The sequence below is a fragment of the Jaculus jaculus genome, chromosome 10 (genome assembly GCF_020740685.1).
Source record: "Jaculus jaculus isolate mJacJac1 chromosome 10, mJacJac1.mat.Y.cur, whole genome shotgun sequence".
In the NCBI taxonomy this organism is placed as follows: Eukaryota; Metazoa; Chordata; class Mammalia; order Rodentia; family Dipodidae; genus Jaculus; species Jaculus jaculus.
In genome coordinates, this window is record NC_059111.1 from 51,138,875 (window position 1) to 51,159,699 (window position 20,825).

At 34.1% G+C, this 20,825-nt stretch overlaps 1 protein-coding gene across 2 annotated transcripts in view; it reads right to left on the reverse strand.

The window, feature by feature from the left end:
• Positions 1–4,525: 4,525 nt before the first annotated feature.
• Sema3a (semaphorin 3A) overlaps positions 4,526–20,825 on the reverse strand; it is a 427,884-nt gene continuing 411,584 nt past the window's right edge. For both annotated transcript variants that reach the window (XM_045160315.1, XM_045160316.1), the window contains exons 17-18: positions 9,974–10,116; positions 4,526–8,517 (exon numbers count right to left, since the gene is read on the reverse strand). In XM_045160315.1, coding sequence (XP_045016250.1) covers positions 8,062–8,517; positions 9,974–10,116 — 599 coding nt within the window. In that variant the 3' untranslated portion in view covers positions 4,526–8,061. The remainder of the gene's footprint in view (positions 8,518–9,973; positions 10,117–20,825) is intronic.

The following is a 20,825-nucleotide window of genomic DNA, read 5'->3' on the forward strand; positions in this document are numbered from 1 at the left end:
AAAAGTAAATTTAGTGTATGGGTATATGAGTACCTATATTTTTTAATTTGGTCACTGATAAAATTCTTTAACTTTGTCTGAATCCAAGCATTTTATTTTTGCTGCATTTAATTGGCTTAAGAAATGTACATGAATAAACCAATGTATTTCCTTTGTTTTGTTAGAGAAAATAAATTGTAAAAATCAATCAAAGTGCTTTATAACTGAACACTTGGCCAGTTTTCCATTAGTTGATTCCTTTCCCATATTATATTACCAAATACTCAAGTCAGTAAATCAATTTTGTATATTGGTTATAAGTGACCTAAACTAAAATAATACTTATTGCAGTGGTAACTTAGTAAAAACTTGACATTTTATTTTTACTATGTGTTATATAATATGGTGATTAAAAAGTTCTCTTTTAATTGAATCAAATAACAAGATTGTAATTGAGATTTTAAGGCTAGCTGAATGTTAATTCGAACATAAGCTACATATTAACTTTTATCCATAAATTTGGAGTCATAAAGATTTCCAGTTTATATAAGAAAATCAGAAAAAACTATCAAAATATGAATATAGTGAGATGATATGAAAATACATTTTTACTATCTCTGGGAAGTAACTTTAATATAATGTACCTTCATGCTCCTGTAACCCTGATTATGATATTTACTTAATATTGTAATATGTTATAATAATTTACAGAATACAGAATAATATTACATTATAATAATCTACAGAATATGGAATACAGAATAAGACCTCTATGCTCTGAAATTTAGTGTGTACTATCAATCAGATAATGTCCTTTAAAAATACACAAATACTTCTCAAAAATGAATGTTGACCTACCCAATATGACATAATTTTAAAAATCAGTGTTCATTTACAAAGAGGAACTTATAAAGGGAATATGGAAATGGTCACAGATTACATTATAGTCTTTAAATGGGTGAAGAGAAAAGCTTATATGTCAAATGGCAATGGATGTTTTTATTGTACAGTGTTCCTGGTTGTTTGTCTATAAATTCTGAAAGAGTAATGAAACTAAAGGAGAAACATTAATAATGATGCATTTTTATTGACAAGTAGATAGTTGTTTTAATCAAAATAAAATAATTCTAGGATAGGTTTGAATTTTTGATTTTTTTTTTTTTTTTTTTGGTTTTTTTCGAGGTAGGGTCTCACTCTGGTCCAGGCTGATCTGGAATTAACTCTGTAGTCTCAGGGTGGCCTTGAACTCACGGCGATCCTCCTATCTCTGCCTCCCGAGTGCTGGGATTAAAGGCGTGAGCCCCCACGCCCGGCGGATTTTTGATTTTAAGTGAAAACATTTACACTCTGACAGTGCATGTCTCCAAATGGACACCAGACATCAGTTTTATGATGCTATATAGAATTTATTAGGTAATACTTAAATTGAGTTAGTGCAAACCAAATAAAATTAAGTAATTTCAAGTGACATGTCATTAGGACCAAAGTATTCAAAGCAATACTGATGCTGGTAGATGATACGAAGGCACACTTGATTCATAGATATCCCATGACTAGTTACTACCCAGGTTCAGAAGCACGCATCAATATACATGTAGAGACCTGCACTTAAACTAGCAGCAAGGTAAAAAACAACTGCATGAGTCACTGAAATAAATCAAATAAATCAAATCAAATAAATATTAGCATTTTAGCTCTAACAAAAATTTCACTCTATTGAAATGTTGAGATTCACATTCTCTGGAATCTGAAATTTCTTAAAAGAAATCCAAAAATGGAACATAATTTAGTTTTAAGCATAAATTTTGTGTAAACTATTTAAACTCCTCTTGATTTAGTTATCAATAAAACAGAAAACATTAAGAACAGGGAAACACAAGTGACATGGAATTAAATATGTATTTACTAGAGTGTAACTTTCTAGCAAAGCTCACACAGAGAAGGGGGAAGCGAAGACTCTACCATTATCCCAGTTGTGATGACTTGAACACATTAGAACTTTTGCTTAGATACTAGATAAATAAACACTGTATCTACATGAATAATGTTTAGATAAAAAGGAATAAAATACACTCCTTAGTTATGTGAGAAAACTTGACAGTTTAATGAAACTGTGTGGAGTTAACATTCAAGGTGAATCTAGACTTATTTTTTTAGCTTTTTCCTTCCTTCCTTCCTTCCTTCCTTCCTTCCTTCCTTCCTTCCTTCCTTCCTTCCTTCCTTCCTTCCTTCCTTCCTTCTTTTCCTCTTTCTTTCTATTTTTTCTTTCCTTATTTCATTTCTTCTTTTTTCTTTCTTCTCTCCTCCCAATCCTTCTCTCTCTCTCTCTCTCTCATTCTCTTTTTTTTGTTGTTGTTTTTTAGTTCAAAGGTCTGTCCTTACCTGTGTGTCCTCATCTCAAACAATTGGTTGTTTGTGAATTACTCCATCCAAGGGATGAACAGAACACTTGAGGCTTTAAAGGTCCTTTTGCAGAAGCTATGTTGTTAATTGGCAAGGCAATGCTGGACTCTAAGACTGAGTATTCTAACAAAAGATTTTGGAGGTAATGTTGTAAGTGGGTGACTGTTACAGCAGCTACCATTGGACCCAAGTTAAAGCACCAAAGAAATCATCTCCCAGCTTTCCACCCTTGCAACTCTAAGTTCCTGGCCAAGGCATGGTGTTTGAACTACAGAAAAAAAAAAAAAAATTGGCATAAGGATTACTTAGAAGATTGCTGAGGGAATACTGATGAATATTATGACTCTGACTGAGTAGAGATAAATGAGGTGAATATAAAGAAGCAAGCTAAGGTGAATGTGTGGTGGGAGTAAGAGATAGAATCTCTAACATGATGCCAGGTGCTAGGAATGAGACATGGGCTGAGAACGGCAAAACAAACCAAAACGCAGATCTAAAAATACACCACTTTGACAGCATGAGTCACTTTTCTTTTCTTAAATAATACTATGCTCCATTTACTTGGAGTGTTTTTTTTTTTTTTTTTTCTTTCTCAGAAAGGTAAACAAACAACTTTTGGGCTGGAGAGAGGGTTTAGTGGTTACGGAGCTTCCCTGTGATACCAAGGACCCAGGTTTGAATCCCCAGTACCCATGTAAGCCAGATGTATAAAGTGATTCATGTGTCTGGAGTTCATTTGCAGCAGATAGAGGCGCTGGCATACCCATTCTCTTTCTCTCTCCCCCTTGTCTTCTAATAAATAAATAAACAATTTAAGAAGAAACAAAGAACACTTTGCACATACCCCACAATGTTTCTTCTAATTTCTTGTAGTCAGATAGATAGTCACTTCTTTTTCTTCTTCAGGAAAAAGTCTGACTTATGTTTGTATTTATGCTTCCACTGACAGTTTTCCTCTGAAGTGTTCCCTGACCTGACTTTATGCATTAATTTCTTTCTTCTTTTTGACTTAAAGCATTATTGTTGGGTATTAAAGTTTTGCACTTCCTACATTGTAATGTGATTCTTTTCAGTAGACTTTTGGGGTTCCTCTAATTGCTGTAAGGGTAGAATAGGAGCAGAAAAGAATTATACACAAACCCTGTTGGTTGTGGTAATGTTACACTTATAATTCCATCTTTAAGAAGGAGGAGGGAGGAGGATCAGAAGTTAGAGCCTGGATTACATGTCTCAAAAAATCAATTATTACCAGAGCAATTTCTCCTCATAGGTACTCATAGTATAGAAAGGGAGATGAGTATGGAACAGGTACCACATTGTGTTAAGTGGGGCAAGAAAAATAAATATGCAAGGCACATGTTTAACACAGCAGACTGTCTAGTTCTACAGCTAGTAGCATCACAAAAAGTTACCACATGTAATGATGACCATTCATGTCAGTGTTTCTCATATTCATTGTGAGCTGTTGGAGGGTAAGGTTATTCTCATTCATGTTAGCATCTTGTCACTACACATAATTGATAGTCAAGATCTGTCTATGAAAGTTAACTTGAACAGGAAGAAATGTGGTTTTAAGGGGCAAAGTGTCTAGAAGCCTAATTTTCTTTATCCTTTCCTTTACTCTTTTTTATTTCATTTCCACTCTTTCTTTTTGACTTGTTCCTTTTTCTCTTTCCTCCCTCCTCCCCTCCCTTCTTTCACTCCCTTTCTTCTTCCTTCCCACCTTTCTTTCCTTCCTCCTAACCTCCTTCCATCTTCTCATTCCTCTCTCCCTCCTTCACTTTTTCCCTCCATTCTCCCAACTCTGTTTTCCTTCAGACAGGTTGTCACAACATAAACCAAGCCGCCTAAACCTCGTAGCCCTTCTGCTTCGGTCTTTTGGCTTCTGGGACTACAGGTATGGGATATTACACATGACTCCCAATTTCATTACACCCAAACTCATCCTTTTTGATGGCTTGTTTGCATTTGAATATTTATCTCTCCCTTTCTGTGCATGCCTGCATACTTGGAATGAGTGTGATGTTTTGTTTGGTTAGTGGAATGATGAAAATGTCTAATTATATGAAGCCCCCTTTCTGCTGAGGTCATCTCAATCTATTAACTTAAAGTTTAAGAAAATTTTAGAAATCAAACAAACTAGGAGGATTTTGCAAAGTTTTTGAAAACTTCTTTATATATCTTGCAAACATTAATATTGACTTTAAATAGTTATTACAAAGTTAAAATAAAAAGCATGAATGTCTTTGGCAATAGGCTTATTCATATCTAAGAGGTTATTGTACAACTGTTAAGTGTGTTTCTGAAGCCATTAAATCCAATGAGACTTCTACTAAGCTGAAATTTCATTTAAAATTCAATTAATAAGATAAAGTTCAAAATGTTAAACTAATGACTTCATTATCATAAGAAACTTGCCTATGACCTTCAGGAGAGGCCTATCAATGACAGACATCTGGCATCTTTATAGATCTTTTAAAAGTAATCAGTTATGATAAAATATGTTATGGAATTTCATCCCTATGACTTCTTTCCAAGTATGAGACAAAAAGAACAATATTTACAGGACATAAAATACACATCATCCTAGAATCCAGTATACAGATGCCTACAATGAGGCAATCTGTTAGCTGATGATGCAGCAGCCTGACTACCTTTGAATGTTTCTATGCTTATGCTCCTTCACACCATATGCTACAGGTAATAGTAAAGACATCTGAATTCAAGTATTTTGCAGAAATGTGTATTTAGCAACTGAGTACATGCTAGAAAGGAATAATTTACAGCAGCAGTTTCATTACAGTTTTCTCTCCAGTTCTCTAGCTCCCATCTGAAAGACAATGTTAAATGCAGATCCAGAACATACTCACTACCTGGCCCAAAGCATGCTTGTTGAGGGGGCACACAACTTCTGCCCTTGGGCAGCACACAAACCACTTTACCACATGTGTGGGCAAATCTTGCATTTTAAGATGATGTTGCACACATTGAAATGCAGTAGCTATTTTACACTGCTGTTTCTCTTCTTTGCAAAATTATTTACACCTTTGTTGCCTAGTGTGTAGGTAGCAAAAAATACTAAATACATACCATTGTAAATCACTAAATAATACATAAAAGAAGCAATTAGTGTGCACTTGCATGCATTTACATTTTCCATTTGCTCTCAATGGCTCTCAGCTGTGATGCATCTTTTTCAAACTTTATGACTGTTATCATTGCCTTAAGGTCATATGAATCTCTTTGCCATCTCTGATGACACATGCATATGCCAAAGTCTACTAAAATTGAATTATTAAATGGGACATTTAATCTTTTTCATGCAAGCTGCCCTCTGTCAATACACATTAGCAGAAAATTCAAACTGTAACAAGTGTTATTTATCTGTATGTTATAGATATAGTTTTGTTTGACATCTTATCTGATGATCTATAAAGACATGCCAGTTTTGTTTGTTTTTGATTTTTTAAATTGAAATATAAACTTTTTATTGTGATTTCATAATTCAAGACAAAAATCTATTCAGGTTTTGGAAGCCATCCATGAATTTGCTATACAATCTCTATCTCCTTAAATCCTGTGTTGCTAAGGATTAGAAAGATATAAGATATTTATGTTATAGCAAATAAATTTGTTTAGCTACAAATTTAGAATTAAAGAAACATTGAATTTTAGTACAGCTAAGATACTTTATAACACTAAATGAATGACCTATTTTTAGAGCACTCTTTGTTCGTTGATTTATATTTCTAACACTATTCTCTGTACAAAAGTGTCATTCAAATAACCAATTCGGCTTCTGGTTGAGGATGCACATCCAAAAGTAACACCATCTTTGTCAAGGAGCCTAAGTTGAATGTAGATTATTTTGTTTTTATTTGAAGTGTCAACAAATTATTTATTTAAGTAATAATTAAAAGTAAAATGTGAGCTTCCACCTGTGAAAAATTTCAGCTGAGAGGGATAACAACTCCGTGCATTTTGGTGTGAGAAATAAATGCTAAGTTAATTAAAATCTAAGATAACTTGAATTAAAGTTTTAGTGTCACTACATTAATTAGCAGTAAGATGTTTTCTCTGCATTTATGTGCATGACAGAGGACCTAAGTAAGGAGGAATTCCTGAAAAAACAAAAAACAAAACAAAACAAAAAAAAAAAAAACAACAGATAAGTGTAGTGGAAGAAGAATGTGTTATAATGTGGAAAGTTTTATCTTCGGAAATCAATTTTTCTCAAGGAGTCATCTTCAGTAACAAAGGACACAGCACTTAATTACATGTCAATTACCTTATTTTGTAAGTTGCCTTACATTTTCTATGTAAAGGTTGTATTTAAAATAGTCTATGTAAATTCACACCCATTAACATGAACAGGATTGTGTTTTTCACACAGACAACTATATTAAGCAAGATTAGAAAAAAGTTAGTTGATTCAAAAGAAAACAAGAAATTTGATGAAAAAATATTATGGCAAATATTATTAATCTCTATCTTCAAAAATCATCAAGTGACTGATACAATTCCTGGTGGAATTATGAGAGAGAATTCTACCTCAAATGTCATGCAATGATTCAAGCTCAGAATTAAGAATTCAGAGTAATTCTACTAACACTATATCAAACAATGCTTGTTATTTTCATTAGATATATAGTTCATTTTCTTTTCATTATTCCTTTAGTTATAACAAAATGCATTTGAGAAACTCTTCAATTTTTGTGCTGTACTAACTCTGTTTTTTAAAACATTATGTAAGTTAGAATTAACTTAGATAATACTTTCAAAAGGGGGCTTGTGAACACTATTTGTTGTCATTCCTTACAGAAAAAACCCAGAATTAATATATTGACTTTATGAATTAACTGCTCACAATGTGCACATGTGTCTATCCCTCTTATTACAGAACTAAAAACAAAATGTGAAAAAAGCAGCACACAGTTGGAATTTTTAAACAAACTATATAGCACAATAATTGTAAGAGAAAGACCTACTCTAGCTTAGAAAACAGCCAAATTTTACTGCATATTTGCCACAGTACATTTAAATTATTGTTTTAATAAAATACATCTTTAGATCAAAGCTGAAAGAAGACATCAGTAGTAGATCAGTATGTTCCATTACTCTTCTGAATGATGGATGGTTTATGTATCTTAGATTTCCACAGACCATTTCATTCAGTATCATTTTCCTTACTTTACTCCTCCAGTACATACAAACTTGAGTGCTGGTAAACAAAAAGTATCCTTGAATCTGATCATGTCTTGGAATATTCATCAGCTTTCTAAACCCATGCAGTTTATCTTCAACTTTTAGGTCAATAAAATGGCTTTCCCCATGCAGTTTTTCTCCTTTTGGCAATATGGCAAGTGACATTTTTATTTCTCAGGCAAAGAAGAAAGCAAAACCAGTAAAAGGAACTCTCATGGGAAACATTGAGTCTGCTGATGTGAACACTCACACTCACACTCACCTGTGGTTTCTATCAGGCATTGATATTTGGAAAAAAGCCTGGTTAGCAAAGTTACTCATGGTCTTAATTTATAGTTAGTGGAAGTCATTCGAATTCCCCACCATTGTAAACATCCATGTAATGCCATGAAAAAGTTCATGTATATTGCATTTTTTTCCAGTTATTTTCTAAGCAAGTTTCTATTCCTTTGAGGTTTCTAGAGGTAACATGGTTCAGACACTCCGGGGGGCCCTCTCAAACTCGTGGGTCCTCCTGTTCCTACCCTTCTTGTTCTCCTGTAAGTGCTTCCACTTGTGATTGTTGGCTTGGGAGTGTCCTGGCCTCTGCCTCCGTTGCTTTCGGTCCCTTTTCCACACCTGCTCACAGAACTCGTCCATCGTGTTTAGGTTGGGGTGGTTGATGAGCTGCATAAAGTCTCTGTACCAGATCTTCTGGCTGGGTGTCATGCTGTTAGATATTTCTTTGGTTTTAGGACCATCTCCATCATCATCTTTATGAAGAAGTTCCTCTAAATGTTCTGTGTCAATCACCTCCAGGGTCACTTTAAGAAGAGTTTGCATGAACCCATGTTCCACAGCATGGCACAGGTAAGTGCCAGCATCCTTCCTCTCCAGGCTACGGAGCAGGAGGCCTTGCTCTGTCCGGATGATGTGGTCATCGACTCTGACCTAGCAGGAAACAAAGTATCATAAAACACACATATTTAATGTGTATGCAATCTGAATCTCTCTGTCAGAAAGTATTTAGATTACTTGTTGAAGTCAACAAAATTTCTAACCTGAAAAATAACGATCTTTTTTTTTTCAAGTAGAGATAGAGCCATAAGATCCCTCACTTGTTTTTAAGATGCATTGGAAAAAGGGCCAGGCATTGTTGCCCACGTTTGTAATCCCTGAATTTGAGTGACTGAGGTAGGTGGATTGCTGTGAGTTGAAGGTGAGCCTGAGACTACATAGTGAATTCCAGGTCAGCCTAGGCAAGAATGAGACCCTACCTCAAAAAACAAAAAACAAAAGTCAAGATGAATGTAATACAAGATGCATTGGAAAACTGATTGTACCACTACTTTAAGACAATTTCTTGTAATAATATATCCATAGCTATAGGAAAGAATACTTTATTTTGTAAATTTTTACATGAGTATATATGTATGACATAAAATTAAAATTATATAATGAAATTGGAAGTACACACATGATACCTGAAATCAACAAGGAATTATTATGAACTCATAATAAGATTTGAAAAAATATAAAATAAAATATCAACAGCTGAGCAAGCAAAAGAAAATGAATTTGATATTTCTGTTTTAATAATAATTTATTCAATTTACTCTTTTGGATGTGAAAAATAGGGGAATGTATTCTTTGGAATGTATCTAATTTCAAATTTATTTTCAATGCCATTTACAGTAGAAATCTCAGATAGTCTAAATTAGCAATATATCAAACATTAGAATTCTGTAACTTAATGAGCACTAGAAGAATCAAAAGAAGCCACTGGGGCACTTTTACCTTCGTATTCATATTGTATTTATAAAATTATATGCACAAGATATATTTCATAAGTGAATAAAACAATTTGGTTACCATTATTTAATAATGTCTTCAAATGAGAGGGCTCAATGAATTTTTTATTATAATTCCTTCAAAGGGAAGATACAACCTGTAGAATCTGCTTGATGATGAAATGGTGGTTCACATCAGAGTGGATAGACATCTGTCCTAAATCTGCTACACCCTCCTAAATTCTTCCCATTTGAGAAGGAAACTGAAGAAAGTCTAATTAGTTTATATAGGAGAATTAATTGAACAAAAGTTAAAATTGGAAGTAAATTTTGTTGTTTTTTTTCATGTACAAATATGCTAATATGATTGCTTTGCAAGAAGGGGGTCTTTGAAATATGTCCCCAAAGTGCTTCTAGGGCAAAATTTCTTACCAAGTCTCATTTGTTTCTCCCCCAGAGCTTGCCATGTAATCAGTCCACAATGAAAACTTATTTAATGAAGGAACTGTTGATGATTTCAGCAAAGGCTCAGGAATCTCAGTACCTTTTCCTTCCCTCAAATTCTCACTTAGACATTTCCATCTAGTCACAATAACCCAGTCTGTGTATTCCTGTACCTCTTCCTTTCGCTCCTCATTTCGCCTCTGAAACTGCCAGTAGACCAATGCTCGCTGTGACTTTGGACTGCATTCTAGGAATGTGCTACTGTTTTCTACTCCATAGATGATTCTTTCTTCAAGGCTGTGGTCATGGTGATTAGCTGCCAGTGAGGAGAACATGAAATGTCAGTGAAATAATCTCAACTTTCCAAAATATTTATGTGCAAATTCAAGAGACAAGGTACTTCCAAGATAGAAGTTGGTTTTCATTAGAAGGGCAAAAGCATCAAGGATGTAAGATATCAGAGTCCAAGTGCCTTCCTAAATACACATGTCATTTTATTATTGGCTGAATAAAAATGTGCAGATTATCCTATTAACAAATGTATCACTGTAGCAAAAGCATTCATGTCTGTAGTTGTGTCATGATAACACTCTGTAAGAAATTATTTTTACTGCAAACCTCTGTGTTCTAACTACTGGAGCCAGATTGTATTGTGTTATTTTCTAGCAGAAAAGTTTTCACACTGGACAGTTATATAGAGAAATCTGTTTCTGAGAAATTATTTTGTCTCTTTGTATTTGTTTTCCATTTGTAAAATTAAATTTTCCAGGCAATAATATTTATTTAGTGTTTTATAGAAGTTAGTATTCAGGAAGTTTATACTCCCCACCAATAACCCCTAAATAATCCATAAACATGTCTTGATGATCAACTGGTGTGAAATGTTTGGAACTTCCCAGAAGAAAGACACATATTTATAATGCAATATGGTTTCAATTGTCCTTTTAAAAAAATGACATACCTTTTATTATTTTCCAGACTTAGGCTTTGCACTGTGGTAAGAGTATGTAATAAATTGCAGCAATACTAAGACCTGTTTCCTGATTAAGTCTCTGTTATTTTACCCTTTATGTGACCTCCTTCAACGTGGTAAGTGGAACACAGCTGACACCAACAGTGTGACATAAAGAATCTAGGAAAACTCATTGAGAGAACAAACTCTGTCTTATCCTGCGCAATCCTGTTTCCATTATGTGACATAAAGAATCTAGGAAAACTCATTGAGAGAACAAACTCTGTCTTATCCTGTGCAATCCTGTTTCCATTATGACATTGTATGCAATATGAAACTCATTAAATTAATTTAGAAAATAATAAATAAATTTTCACATGCACACAAACTTGGCAGTGTAGAAAGATGTTCGCTTTCTGTTCTCTACTTCCAACTCAGCTAGTATTTTAATTTAAAAACTGTTGTCCTCATTTTGGCATCATTTTGACAGTTTTACTCTTATCTTAATACACTTAGTACTCTTTGTTTGTCATAACCAGCAGGATTTGCTTACCCAAGTTTAAAGCTTCCCATAGCCCTGCTTCTCTGCAGTCCCTGAGTGTGGCCTATGTGTCTGATGACCCAAACCTCAGCCTGCTGCAGGACCTTCTGCTGCCATTTGCCACCTTCAGGGCGTCATCCTCAGTGCCTGCCACTCAACTGGCCTACCTGTGAAACATAATACTGCTGGTACTGGAAAATATCTGTCTTCTATTTATTTATTTATTTATTTATTTGAGAGTGACAGACACAGAGAGAAAGATAGATAGAGGGAGAGAGAGAGATAATGGGCATGCCAGGGCTTCCAGCCACTGCAAACGAACTCCAGAGGCATGCGCCCCCTTGTGCATCTGGCTAACGTGGGACCTGGGGAACCGAGCCTGGAACCAGGGTCCTTAGGCTTCACAGGCAAGTGCTTAACCGCTAAGCCATATCTCCAGCCCATATCTGTCTTTTTTAATTGAAAAGGTCAATTTCCTGGAAATGGGAAAGACTGCAATGCAAAGAAGCAGTAATATTTAATTCTTTTCAATATACATATATTCTTTGTGTTAAGGTCTTCAGTAAATTTTGGTGTTTTTTTCATCAGAATTGGGGCATTTTGAATAAATGTGGTACATGTTGCTTTCCTACTTCATAAGACGTCTACTCCCTGCACAGAGGTAAGCCCAAATCCTATATGTGCATCAGGGGCTGGAAGTAGACCATAGATGACCATGAACAATTAGAATGTCATGTCGTAGAAGTCAGTACTATTTACACTGATTACATTTTTTCCTGCTAATTATTCTGCAGTATAAAATTGTTTGATCAGGAAATACTTTTACTCTTTCATTCAGTTTCTCTCTGTGACTGAATAATAATGCAACAGTGAACATGATGACAGAGAAAACACTACTAGATTTAAAAACGAGGAATAAGCCAGACTGTCCTCACTCTGCAGCCTTGTCCCTTTGGCTCACCTTTCTCATTTTGGAAACTATGGTAGCAGTGACTCTTCTACAGATGTCTAAGACCTATGACATTGTTCTCATGGAACTTTGCCTATACCCTTCCACACATCAGTAGGCATTAACTAAGAAGAGTGATGCGACTTATATAATGGAAGAGTCCAACATGAGAGGGTATATTCTTTGGATGATCAGTGTCCAACTTGGATTTATTTTCCCAATTATATGACATATTTCTAATCATTCCAGGAAACTTGAAGTAAAATTGTATTAAAGTACTGGAAAAAAAATCACCTGAATCATAGATGCTTTCTTATTTAAAATAAAAACAGGCCAGGTGTTGTGGCATATACCTTTAATCCTAGCACTCAGGAGGCAGAGTTAGGGAGATCGCTGTGAGTTTGAGGCCACACTCAGAGTACATAGTGAAAGCCAGGTCAGCCAGTGAAACCCTACCTCAAAAAACAAAAACAACAACAAAAATATCAAAACAATTTGTCTGCTACTTGTCTACAGTTAAAGATTTGACAAGGAATTCATACTGAGTTTTTTTTTTTTTTTTGGCCTAATGTAGTAATATTTGATAGTTTTCTTGAATACACAAGGACTTTCAAGTTCTACCACCCTGGAATGAGAAAACTGCAGTTGAGTCATTTGGCTCACTGGCTTAATGCCTTTGGTTGGTTTGTTTCAACTACTCTTGCTGGTATCATAAGGATTCTTTCTCCCATGAGATGACCCTTTTATTTGCTCCTGTTAGTCCAACAACAACAACAAAATAATAAGAAACATCTTCTAGTAGCCAGTGAAACTTAAGATCCTATTATCATTACTATAGATCATTGTCAACATAGAAGTAATATTGTATTTCTTGGGTTAGAAATTCTTCCAATTAGGTTGGGTAAGTGTATTTGCCATCAGCCATGATTGTAAAGTTTCACTTGGTATTGAATGGAATTACCTCTCCTATTTTCTCTGTATTAGGACGTTCCCACCATCACCTTCTCCTAAGCTGGCTTCAGCCAAGCACCCTCCATTTGGGTACTCAGATGCAGAAATCTGTAGATTTTAACATTTTGTTTCCCCTTCACTTGATGTTTTATAGATACATAGCAAATACTTTCAAAATAATTATAAGTAGGAATTCAACTATTCACTGTCATGCCAGAATTTTCTTCCATAAGCACTTAATAGTCAACAGCATAAATGTTGGAAAAGATAAGATCCATTATGATATGCTTCTCTCGATTTCACTTTTCTCTCTCTTTTTTTGCTTAGCACCTCTCTCCAAAGAGCTATAAATAGAAGAAATATTTTGATTCTATCTATTCTCATCATACTGGATATTTTGTTTTATCTTTAGTTATTGGACAAAGTATCAAGTTGAAGATGCATGCCAGTAAACATATTTGCATATGTACAGTAGCATAGTATAGCTATGTTCAACTTTCACATAATATACTGAATTCACAGATGCTCAATATAAATCAAATACTTAACCAAAGACGTACTGTTAACTGAACATTTCCTGAAGGACATGAAACCTTGAATATTCAGGGTAAGTATAATCTAAAATGTACTCCTGGGTTAAGCCAATTGGCCTGAGAGCAGCTGTTCTGGAATACAGGGTGTTAATGGATAACTGAGTCTATTGTGTTGTGTCTGGAGGAGTCCCCCTTGTCTAGGCTGATTGAGACCACAGGCAATACTGTATGGTGTTACTCACTGTATTTATGTTCCATTTGGTTGAGTATGGTGTCTGCCATATTGCAGTGTTTTCTACATGATTGCCTTTGGGAAAGTTTTATTTCTGGTCTGTAGTTTTAGGAAACACTGAGATTCTCTTAAAAACACTGATTTAAAAAATGAACTTTATGATCATATTTCCACACATTATTTTCTTACAAAAACTGACAAAGCACATATATGTCATATCCTTATTACTTCTTGTTAAACATATTCTTACAGTATGATGTTTTTTGTTCTCTATCATTTTGCCTTTTTTTTAAACTTTATCTTTCTTTAATAAAAATAAATAATTCCAAATTATCTTAAGAATATTAGATAGATAATTTACCAGTTGTCAACAGTTAAGCTTATAATGACTTTAAATATATTGACTATAGTGCATGGAAACAGTAATGATTGTACATAATGTCAAAGAATGTTAATTTTATTACTGTTGCAAATAGCTGAAAGTGTCAGTTAAAATTTATAATATCGTACTGGGAATCTATACCAAGAAAAATGCTGATGTGCTTTCTAATGTCCATCCTACTTCCTCCATAGCCAGCAAAGAAAATAACCTCTGCCCCAGTGCATCTAAACATACATACCGCTTTAGAGTATATGCTATGATGTTTGCTATAATTACTGTTTAACTAGTTATCTCAGGCAAATGTAAACACTCAGAAGATGCTTTCTGAATGGCAAATCTAAGTATATACCAAATTGGAAACAAAAAACTCATGTACCTTTAATATTTATAAGGCATTTCATGTATATAAAAGAAAAGACTAAAAGGTCCATCAATAAAAAAGGACTTAGGAATGATAACACTAATTGTGATAGAATATATTTGGTATACTGCTGAGAGATGTTAAGTATTCCAACATTAGTTAATATTAAAAATGTGACAAAGGTTTGATTTATCACATGGTATGAACAGACAATGAGTAGTCAAGAGTCAAGTAAACTCTATTATCAAGATTCTAAACATAAAATAATATAAAAGGGGGCTGGAGAGATGGCTTAGCAGTTAAGCGCTTGCTTGTGAAGCCTAAGGACCCTGGTCTGAGGCTCGATTCCCCAGGACCCACATTAGCCAGATGCACAAGGGGGCGCACACAACTGGAGTACATTTGCAGTGGCTGGAGGCCCTAGCATTCTCTTTCTTTCTATCTGCCTCTTTCTCACTCTGTCTGTCACTCTCAATAAATAAATAAAACCAATTTTTTTTAAATATTAAGAAAGGGATTTGAAAGTCATGTGCATATTTTCTCACATCTTCCTGGAAACATATACAACTAAAGGCTCATGAATAATTTTAAAGAGCCCAGAAAGAAAGCCATGTAACTCAAACACATTTTAAAATACGTTTCACACCTAAAAAAACAGCTGCTTTGCATACAATCTTTTGTTGTGAAAATTGGCAGTACATAATAGCAGTGTAGTTATTAAACCAGTAAAATACATTCCCAAGGGTTCTGTAATCTGAATAATTAGATCACAATAGTTGAAAGAAACTAAATATTAAAATTATTTAGAAAGCACCACATTGTTTGTATAACATGAAGTTTCAGTATGTTCCAGCTGCTAATGACAAGAAATAATGTTTATAAGGAAACAATCTTCAATTAATCATTTCCTCTTTTAGTGGGATAATTTATGGAAATGAAATGAGGCTAATAAAGAAGAATGGGAGAATAGAAAGAAGTTAAACAAATTGCTTCCTTTTGTAACAACAAGAAAGTCATGATATCCATCATTTGTCCAGAAATATCATGTTGCTAAAGGCCTTATGTAGCATTTGATTCTTTTCCAGTATAGTCATAACAAGAGGTATCATATTTCAACTTCCAATTTATTTCATTCTGCATTTTAACCCCATAAATATCTTCTAAGATTTAAATGTGAATAATGTAACAATCTTGGAAAATTAGATGTCAGATATGAGAGACAGGGATAAATGAAGTTGGGAACCATAATTTCATTCATTCTTTAATTTCTGATGTGAGATTTTGGTATCTTACTCCCTTTTATTAAAAGATGAATTTCATAAATAAATAGAAAAGCCAAATAATATAGAAGAGAAAAAATGTCTGCAAATTATTTTTAATATTCATGTCAGTTATTTAGTTACTGAGTAATATAAACATTTCCTAAATTATATAAAGAAAAATCAAATCCCAGTAGTTTCTCTATAATCTTCAGCTTAAGTGAAATCTTAAGCAATTGAAGGAATGAAATATTGCCCAAGAGCTTCTGTGGAGTAGGAAAATAATAGTAGTGAGCTACTTGCATATAAATTTCTCTACTGGTGTCTAGATGACCATTTCCCAAAATTCAAGAATGTTACCAACAGGCAAGACTATGTGATTGACAACAACCATAAGAAGCAGCATCTCACAGGCACTTCATGGATGAGTAAACTTCTCATGAGATAATTTAAAATTTTATAAATGAAAAAAAATGTCAATATAGCCTTATATGTTATTTTGAATTTACATATTAAGGTATCTTAATATTAAGGTACTAAGTTAACAAGTTCCTTTGGGATACTATCTTCCAGATATAAACTAATTGATGCATTCTTGACTTTACAGTGGTAGTTACTACCACCATAAGTCCCATTCAGTATTGATCCCACCTACTATTTGATATAATGATGGAAGAAGGCAAAAAGGTATAACATCAAAACAGAAGAAGGAATACTTGCAAAAAAAGAAAGTTAATTCCATGTAACTGCATTGGGGGAGAGAAGAAAATAAGGGTAAGGGGAGGAGGTTGTGATAAAGTTATAATATGCTCATGTACTAAAGTTCTCAATGAAGAAAAAAAAATTCTAAAATATCTTTACAGTATGTAAAAGAAACTGTGCTTATTAAATGATCAACCGAAGGCTCTGTGTCATGTTTTTCCAGGGCTTAGTGTAATGACTCTAGCGACTAGAGCCTCTGTGTTAATGGAATGTATCACATGTGTGCCTGTATATGAAAGCACAGTGATGTCTGTTTAGTCCATCTACTGAAAAATGTAACCAACATAAATGAAGTTAATTAAATATGAACTGACAAATACAAATACACTCAACAAAATAAACAGTGAAAACAAGTAATATCAACTTGATAAAACCAACACAAATTTAAACTAATTTGTCTTAGGCCCTAAGTTAAGATATGTGTTTGGTAATAGGAAGTAATTACCAACCAGGATATAACATGAGGAATCATGAAATTCATGTAATTTTCAACATTCGTTGCATCTAAATAGGTATATGGACTTGTCCTTAAAAATATGCTTGTTGTCATATAGAGCGCTAAAATGAAATGGAAAGATATTGCTAGAAAAATATAGTCATTATGTTACTTTTCTTTTCTTTTCTTTTCCTTTTTTTTTTTTTTTTTGAGGTTCAGTCTTGCTTTAGCCCAGGCTGACCTGTTATTCACAATGTGGCCTTATACTCATGGCGATACTCCTACCTCTGCCCCCCACATGCTGGGATTAAAGGCATGAGCCACCACACCTGGCTACTATGTTATGTTTAAATATTATTTTAAATATATTGATAAATATTATGATGTAAAGCATGAAACTCTTTGAATAGACTTTTAAGTGATGTGTGTGTGTGTGTGTGTGTGTGTGTGTGTGTGTGCCATAGTGTGCATGCATGTGGAAAAACAACTTTAAGGTATCTGTGCTACATTTTCTTTGAGACAGGGTTTCTTACTACTGCAAACAAACTGTCACACTGTAAACATCTTTAGATTAGCTTGTGATGAGCTTCTGATTCTCCTGGCTCTGTCTTCCATGTTGTAGGTGGCATGAAATCAGAGATACATGAGCCATTTTGTATCTTATTTGTATCTAAGGCTTTACTTAGGTGTTGGGGAAATGAACTTGGGATGGCAGCCTTTTCAAGCAAGAGGCTTTAAAGGCTGAGCCATCTCCCCAAACCATGAGTAGTTTTAGTTATAGCTTAATTATACTTACCTAATATCTTAGCCTGCAATGTATTTTAGTTTAGAAAAAGCTGAAAGTCAAATGTTAAAAACAAAAACGGGCTGGAGAGATGGCTTAGAGGATAAGGCATTTGCCTGCAAAGCCAAAGGACCTCGGTTCAATTCCTCAGGACCCACATAAGCCAGATGCACAAGGTGGTACATGCATCTGGAGTTTGTTTGCAGTGGTTGGAGGCCTTGGTTTACCCACTCTCTCTCGCTCTCGTTCTCTCACAAATAAATAAAAAATAAATAAATAAAAAAAACTGGTGCTTTAAAAGGTATATTAAAAAACTCCTAACAATATAAAGGTATCTACCACAACATTTGTTCATCTATGTGGAACATCTGTTACATTTTATTTTCATGACTTAATGGTGGATGAATTACCAAAGAAAGCACAAATAATCTATATGCCAGAGCAAATTTACAATAGGAATCTTTACTTAAAAAAACACAGGAAACAGTGCTTAATATTTCATTTACATTTCCTCAGGAAATATGATAGGAGATAGAAAAAACCCATTTGCTGAAGCATAAACCACCCATGGACAATAACAAAAACACCATACTGTATTTTAATATTTCATTGTTATAGCTTGCTGAACTAAAAATATTATAGAAAGTTTGAAGACTTACTTTATAATAACTAAACTGTGCATTCACAGACAAATGATTTTGGATGAGATACTTAAGAACTTAGGAAGGAGAAAAAAAAACAGAATTAGAACAAGCCTCTTTATTCTATACATCTCTGTGCCTCACACAAATTTGGTGCTTAAAAAATTAAGTTATTTGCCTAAGGTAACATTATAGATAACTTTGCTGATTATCAAAAGTATCTACAAAAATGCTAGAAAAAATACTATCATGATTTGATTTTAGGATGACATTTAGTGTTTAACAATTCTGATATCAGAAAGTGCCTTTCGATTGCTCTTGTTCTGAGTTGAAGATACATCTTCTTCCCAAATATTTTCTTAGTTCTGCTCAGTATGTAATAGCCAGTATTTTTAGTGTTCATGTGTGTGTGCATTTGTGTGTACATGTATGCTTGTATGTGTGATGTGGCTATGTTATCCTCTATTATCTTTTTGTTTTTAGTGTTCACACATGTGTGTGTGTACATGTGTGTGTGTGTGTGTCCATATGTGTGATGTGGGTGAATGCATGCCATGGTTCATATATAGTTTAGAAGACAATTTTCTGGTGCTGAGTCTCACCTTCCTCCTCATTTGAGGCAGGACCTCATTGTTCCTTGCTCACTGCTGTCTTATCCTGGCTAGCTGTACAACATGTGTTTCTGTGTCCTTTCCCTGTCTCTGCCTTCCCTGCCTTCAGCATGATTGGCTGGTTTCTGACTTGTACATGGGTTGTGGTATAAAGCCACTGCTTTATATGCTAAGCCATCTTTCCATCCCTTAAAATTATACCTTTGTCTGAAGTTCTGGGTCTACTCAATTAGTGTGAAATCAGAAGCTAAGTATCAAGGAGTGGTTTTCTCCCATTTTCCCACTACTCATGCTTATGACTGACATAGACAATTCTTCTTGGTTCCTTCCCTTGCAGGGAAGCTGATTTTTCCTTTAATCTGTACCATTTTGTCTTCCAGTTTGATGCTGGAATCATGTTTTCCTAGGGGTAATGCATAAAATAGTGATTTATATTATATAGTATATTCCTTATACTTGATATTAGGAAATTTATTAAACCTGGGCACATAAAGTATAACATTTCCTATATCAAGTTTGAAGGCTCCTCTTTGGGCTAAATTCTCATGTCTGTATTTGCAAGGGAGTAAGGTAAGCAGTACTGCAAAATACTAAGTTTATGTATCTCTAGACCATAATCATGTAACTACCAACGATACTGTTTGAAATTTGGGTATGATTTTATGCCAATCAAGACATAAATTGAGATGGGCTAGCTGTGGAAAGCACTTAGAAGATTAAATTCTGTGGAAATTTTATTATGAGTTTCTGAAATGGAAACATATGCATAAAGAACAGCCAAGAAAACTATTAGGAGGTGAAATTCAATGATACCATTACTTTAGAAGATAGGACATAAAATATTTCAAAAATCCAGAAATTTAAGATGGTGTTATGATTTTTTAAAATATTGGTACTTATGTTGTGGCTTTTTCCTTTCTGGAGAGATAAATCATAATATAGCTCATTTTGGCATGCGAGGAAAGAGGGATAGGAAGCAGTTTAGAGGTAAACTGACTTGGCTGTCATTTCCTTCAATGCAAAGTTGGACAAGTTCCAGTTCTTTGCATAGCATTTTTATTTTATTTTATTTTTTTATTTTGTTAAGGGAACAGACTGGAAATAACTTGAGATTTCTCATTCTGAGGTGTGATTGAGAGACGAGAGCTATTGACTCCCATAAACTGTCAGGTTTTGACATTAAGATTTTTAGATGAATGGTCAGCACTGGTAAAGTATGTGTTGGGATCAAGGAAAGTAGGGCTGGGTTTATTTCAGTTGGACAACTCGCTCACTGCTGCTTTATACAAGTAGGAAATATTTGGGGAGTGTGTTGTGGTTTCATCTGAAGGGAAATTTCTTCCACCTTAATTCAGAGTTATTCCATATATATATGGGTTGTATATACATATGTATATTCATATATGTATATATGTATATAGCTACATAATGAAAACCTCAGAATATGTAAAATATATAGTGTTAGAGGAGATGTTTATTGTTACAGCTGGAAATGATCATACCAATGCATATAATTTGGTTTCAGGTTGCTTAGGAACATTCCCTAAAAAAAATGTCATATTTTTATATGTTTCCATATGAGCAAATATAGTTTATTGAATGTGAGAAGTAACATTAGCAAGACAACAGAC